The sequence below is a fragment of the Nestor notabilis genome, unplaced genomic scaffold, assembly GCF_000696875.1.
Source record: "Nestor notabilis isolate BGI_N333 unplaced genomic scaffold, ASM69687v1 scaffold10275, whole genome shotgun sequence".
Lineage (NCBI taxonomy): Eukaryota > Metazoa > Chordata > Aves > Psittaciformes > Psittacidae > Nestor > Nestor notabilis.
In genome coordinates this window covers 6,598-12,500 of record NW_009928023.1, presented here as the reverse complement: position 1 = coordinate 12,500, position 5,903 = coordinate 6,598, and the positions used below count along the sequence as shown (strand labels likewise).

Genomic DNA, 5,903 nt, shown 5'->3' with positions numbered 1-5,903 from the left:
CCCTGGGCCAGCGCCTCAGCACCCTCACAGGGAAGAGCTTCTGCCTCAGAGCTCATCTCAGTCTCCCCTCTGGCAGGTTTAAGCCATTCCCCTTGTCCTGTCCCTCCATCCCTTGTCCAAAGCCCCTCTCCAGGTTTCCTGGAGCCCCTTTAGACACCGGAGCTGCTCTAAGGTGTCCCCACATGAACCACTTTTGAGATTCTGGATTTCAAAGTAAGGAGTTTGGGCTCGTGCAGACATCACTCCTGCTTCCCAACTTTGCAGTATTGCAGAACCCACCTTTAGCTCAAACCACTGCAAATTCACCAGTGCTGACACGTTCTGTGCAGATCTCAGCCTCGGTGTGTGACTCTGAGCCCCTCTCGCAGGCAGGAGCAGCACTGTCCTGCTTGCCAGAGCCTGCCACAAGAGAGGCTTGAAAACCACAAGATAGTCATAAATACCACTGGGGAGTGAGTGTTTCCCAAAGGCTACGTGCCACATGGGTACAAGAGGTGGCCCTTTCTCAACCTGCGATGGGCCAAGTTCTCTTCATCAGGGACTGCAGTGATAGGACAAGGAGTGATGGGTTTAGACTGAAACAGGGAAGGTTCAGGTTAGATACAAGGAAGAAGTTTTTCCCTGTGAGGGTGCTGAGGCGCTGGCACAGGGTGCCCAGAGAAGTGGTAAATGCTGCATCCGTGGCAGTGTTCAAGGCCAGGTTATACAGAGCCATGGGTGACATGGTCTAGTGCGAGGTGTCCCTGCCCATGGCAGGGGGTTGGAACTGGATGGTCTTAAGGTCCTTTCCAACACAAACCATTCCATGATTCTATGAAATTAATTGACACCTGAACAAAACTGGAATGAAAACGTTCTTTAATAGCAAAAGAACATCTCTTGTTTGTCACTGCAGCCCGGGACTATTTTTAACACTAGCAATGAGTGACTAAACCAGGGTGGAGTAGCACAGGCAGCCCCGCTGCTCCCAGCCACCCACAGGGCTTATCTGACCATCAGAGGAGGAGCTGGACCAGGGCCATCCCACGTGAGAAGAGAAAGCAAGGCGCCTGCAAACGTGACCCAGGTATGTCCTGGGCCCTGCGTGGTGAAGACATGTGCAACAGTTCCTGTGGCTTATTCAGACAAGTCCCAGCCTCCTCACAGGGAAGGCACGTGAAACACTGGAGTGTTTTAATCTGTGTTAATCTCTGCACAGGGCTCACGGAGCATGTAGCTTGTATCTCATCTGCCCATCAGGAAAACCCAACTCTGCAAAGAAGTTATTCCTGGACTAGAGCTTCAGAAGTGGTACCTAAATGAAGGCAAACAGTGATTTCCCACAGTAGATGACCAGGAAATGTAGCACTCAGACCACGTTTGTCCTCCTGTCCTTTGGAGCTCTGCAGAGGTGCGCTAGCGGTCAGGGAGTCGGAAGCTGTTCCAGCGGGTACATCCTGCATCCCTCCTCCTCCTGCCACCACCGCCACTGCTGCATTCCGAGCAGGAACTGAAAATAACCGTGGGAAGGACCAGCTGGCAGCTGCCGAGTGCAGCGTGCTGCCTGCCAAGTCCTTCTGAGCAGAGGAGCACAGGGACTGAATGGGAATGAAGACACCGGGAGCATGACGGCAGTGCGGCAGCATCGGGAACGCAGCGCTGGCCTGAGGGCAAAAGAGACACTCCACTCTGGACAAACAATGTGGTAGAAGAATATGTATTTTACATATATATTATATAGAGGCATATTTAAAAGCCTGCCTACTATAGGGAACTGCTGTGAAATGTTCAAACCTCTATTCCTACTACATTGTTAAAGGGAAATTGTCAACTCTATTCATTACAGAAGAAGAGTCAGGTGCCTACAAACCAGGGCACGCTCTGGTGCAGGTTGCTGCAGTGGTGGAAGATAAAATGCTGAAGCAGCAAAGCCTCTGTCCCCAGAGTCTTCATTCTTCTATCAGCTGGGGAAAATAGCAAGCACTTGGGTGTCCAGCCAGGAGCTGAGCTCATGGAGCTGCTGCTGCTGAGGACCAGGATAGGACACCAGCCCTCGGTCTGCCTGGGCACTTGCTGACTTTCCCCAGGTCTGCTGCCCAGCTGGATAGTGAGGACATGGCATTGCCAAACCCTGCAGCAATGGCTCAAAGCATTACCATGTCAAGGCAGAGTCACTGACACCTTGTGCCTTTGCCTTTAAAAACAGGGGGGGTTCCACCCTGGACTGTACAATTCCACTTGGTTGATTCACCAGAAACACTGGCTCTGTCACCTTGAATGTTCCCAGCTGTGACATGCACAGGACCAAACTGTTCCAAAAAGCACTACATTCTAAGGAGATTTAAATCACAGAATCCCAGACTCGTTTGTGTTGAAGGGACCTTAAAGCTTCTCCAGCTCCAACCCCTGCCCCGGGCAGGGACACCTTCCACTAGAGCAGGTTGCTCCAAGCCCCTGTGTCCAACCTGGCCTTGAACACTGCCAGGGATGGGGCAGCCACAGCTTCTCTGGGCACCCTGTGCCAGCGCCTCAGCACCCTTACAGGAAAGAACTTCTTCCTTATATACAGTGTTAAATCTCCCCCGTTTCAGTTTGAACCCAATTACCCTGTGTCCTATCGCTCCAGACCCTGATGAAGAGATCAAGGAGTTTTATGTATTGTTACATGGCTTTTCAGACCTTAGAGAGAAACAGTTTAAACATTTTCCATTAGGAGGGATGGCAGAGGGAGACAAAATAATAGTTCACTGGTTCGAAGCAGTAACTTCCCTGGAATTACAACACACACTAATAAGACAGATATACAGAGTACAGCTTGGAAATCTTTGCTTCTGCCCATTATATTACCACATAGCCTTAAAAATCAAGGAATTAAGTGATTTGGGCTGGCAAAAGAAAATTACTTGGAGAGATGTTCCTAAACTTAGTGGAGAAGAATGGCAGTTTTCTAGAACTATTAAAAACAAGTGCTTTACTGCTGCTATAGGGAGACATGATGTTAGTTTACCCGAGGCCCCTTACACATGACCTCAGGGCTGCTCTGGCTCGTGTATCCACTTATAAGATACAAACTGGGGTTTAAACAATTCTTTTCTTTGCAAACCAGTACCATAAACACCTAAAGTTACTGAACTCCAATGACTGATAAACTTACACAAGGTGCTATAACTGATGCAGACCAGCGGCAGCATGTATCTGGTGTAAACTGAGCCAGAAACACTTCCACCAGATAGATTTGTCCTCCCAAATCACAAGCCTAAGATCTCAAAGGTCAAATTTCCTTAAGCAACTGCCTAGAGCTGTCAGAAAAAGCTCATCGTGCTCCTTTATATTAATGTACAGCTAACGGAGAAGGAAAATTTAAACCCAAATCTTTATTCTTAGGATTTACAACAAAGGCTGCGCAGTCTCAGTGCATACCCGAACATACAGAGACCTGAACACCAGGTCACGAGTGGTGAAGCGAGGAGGGGATCTGATTTTTGCTTGGTCAGGTTTATTTAGAGGCAGAAGCTCTTATGTCTGCAGAGAGGCTGGGAAAATAGAACATTCCCCCCTCCAGCTTTTGCTCAAGGGTATTTTAATTGCACCCAATGAGGATCCAGATTTCCTCCCAGATTTGGTGTTAATTCACTGTTTTCTAGAGGATGGTTTATCCATGATGAGAAGGCAAAACAGAGCTTTTGGGCATATGCATATTACATAGTTTCTGAAGAATGCCTCTGTAAATTGCAAGTATGGTTACAAATCACTGTACTTCCAAAACATAAGCATGACCCATGGTTGTCTTGAAGTCTTTTGCCCCTGGCCTAAGACTATTTTAAAGAATATGGAGGTATCAAATCAAGCTAAGAACCTGCAGGACTGAATTTATGCCAAATTCATCTGCATATTCATTCATATATATATATATGCCATATTCATCTGCATATGCAAATTCAAACTGCATCCCTGCACGTACCAGTTAGCAACTGCATTGATAACAATGACTGACAACATTGATACATTGATCTCTTCTTATCAGGAGATGGTAAATGAATACACAGATTAAAAAGTGCTAAGAGTCTTTTCAAGAGGGCTACATGAAAAGCCTTCAGTAGACACTATTTTTTCACAACAAACAGCCAGGTTTAATCCCACAGTTATTAGGAATTATTTAGTGAATAGAAAAAGATGATTTTTCACTCCCCAAATAGTAAATAGCACATGTATCCTTCCAGCGGAGAGAGAAAGCACGGAATAGCTGCAGTTCACTTCTTCTTGATTCACAGTTGCAAATAGTAAGAGTTCACAGCAAGAACTTCCTCTTTCAGAATAAAGGAGAACCATCCAGTTGCTAAAAGTACAAATCTCGTCTTCTGTCATGGATCTGAATGCCTGAAAGACACAGCAGGATCAGGGCGGTCAAACACAGGCCGTGCAATCTCTGCAGAGGTGGTGCAAGCAAAATTGCATCCTTGGGTCTGATGCAAGATGGCCCTTAGGAGAACAACAAGAAGTATCTCCAGAACATTGCACACCAAAGAACCAGTGTCAGGGGACCTCAACCTGAAACTGGTTGCTTGAGATACACTGCAAGGGGTGTCCTGTCTTTTTGGGGTCTGAAACTGGGACAGCCAGTGTAAACCAGGCATTGTGAAGAGGCACAATGACGGTAGAACCACAAGAACTACAGTAGATGGGGTTAGAAAATCATATATCTTATTTAACAGAATGTTAAATAAGTAGTTATGGGAGGTAATGTGTCTATCTGAGGGAAAACAAGCTTCGGAAATAGAGCATGGAAGCAAGCAAGGAAGCATCTCGAATTCTGCATGCACAAGCAAAGTATCCTTCATAGACGAGCATCGATTTGTTCCAAACCTGCTGGCTCCAGTACTCACCTGCAGTGGCGTGGCTTCCACTGGCATTCTCTGAGCCTTGGTAAGAGCTTGGTTTCCTCTCTTAAAGAACAGAAAACACTCGAGATGAGCAGAGATTCACCGCAGAACTAGCAGCAGACAGCAGTTCCTAAAGAAACCTTGTGCTTTTGCAGCCCAGCCTATAGCGCAGGTGCTGGGGAACTCTGTGCTGGCTGGCACAGCAATATACACTCCCATAAATATAAATATCAGCTGTTCTTATCCATGACACAGCGTAAGGAGAAGTGAATTGAACAGAGAGAGCCAAGAAACAGGGACTCCCACAGCCTGACAAATGCACAGATCCCAGGGGCTTGCCAAAGCCTCCTTGCGAACACGGGCCAGCCGGTTCCTGTCTGTTCCCTTGGGGTTGCTGGATAAGCACGTGTGATGTTACACATGGAGTAAGGCTCCCTCAATGGTCAGAAAGGGCCTGGAAGCATCCTGAAGGAAAAGGCTTTAACTGGCAAGCGTGAGGCATCCCTGCCCATGGCATGGCCGGTGGAACTAGATGACCTTTCCTTTCCAACCCAAACCATTCTATGATGGTTGGGGGACATCAAGCTGCTTAATTTCCTTTTCCAGGAATAAAAAGAGTCCCTGTTGTTAGCATTGCTTCCCTTTTTGAGCCCAACACTAGCTTCGTGAAACATGTCCTTCTTTGGAGAAGCCTGCTCCTTGGGCTCCCAAGCCTTCCTAGGCTCACATTGCCCCCTTGGGGGAAGAGGGTACCTAAACCTGTTCTTAAATCCTAGACATCCAGACAGTCTCTTTAAAGTAACTGGACTGTCATTTACTAGCTGCAAAAAGCCCAGGGTGGGTGCCTATGCAACACATACATCCAGCCTCAGCTAAACCTGTGTACCATGAGCAGAAGAATGTGTATTCCAGACATTAGACACTCCAGATGAACGGGTTAGCAAAACACCTACAGCTGGGGTCCTTGGAACAGCAGAGCTTTGCTGTACCTCAGAAGAGGACCTGCGGATAAGCCTGCCTGCAGATAGAAACAGCAGGTTTTAG

The 5,903-nt window shown here is 47.3% G+C and overlaps 1 protein-coding gene across 1 annotated transcript in view; it reads right to left on the bottom strand.

Moving 5' to 3' along the window:
• Positions 1-4,315: 4,315 nt before the first annotated feature.
• Positions 4,316-5,903, bottom strand: part of VGLL1 (vestigial-like family member 1) — a 4,060-nt gene continuing 2,472 nt past the window's right edge. The window contains exons 3-4 of the mRNA XM_010014326.1: positions 4,863-4,922; positions 4,316-4,356 (exon numbers count right to left, since the gene is read on the bottom strand). Coding sequence (XP_010012628.1) covers positions 4,316-4,356; positions 4,863-4,922 — 101 coding nt within the window. The remainder of the gene's footprint in view (positions 4,357-4,862; positions 4,923-5,903) is intronic.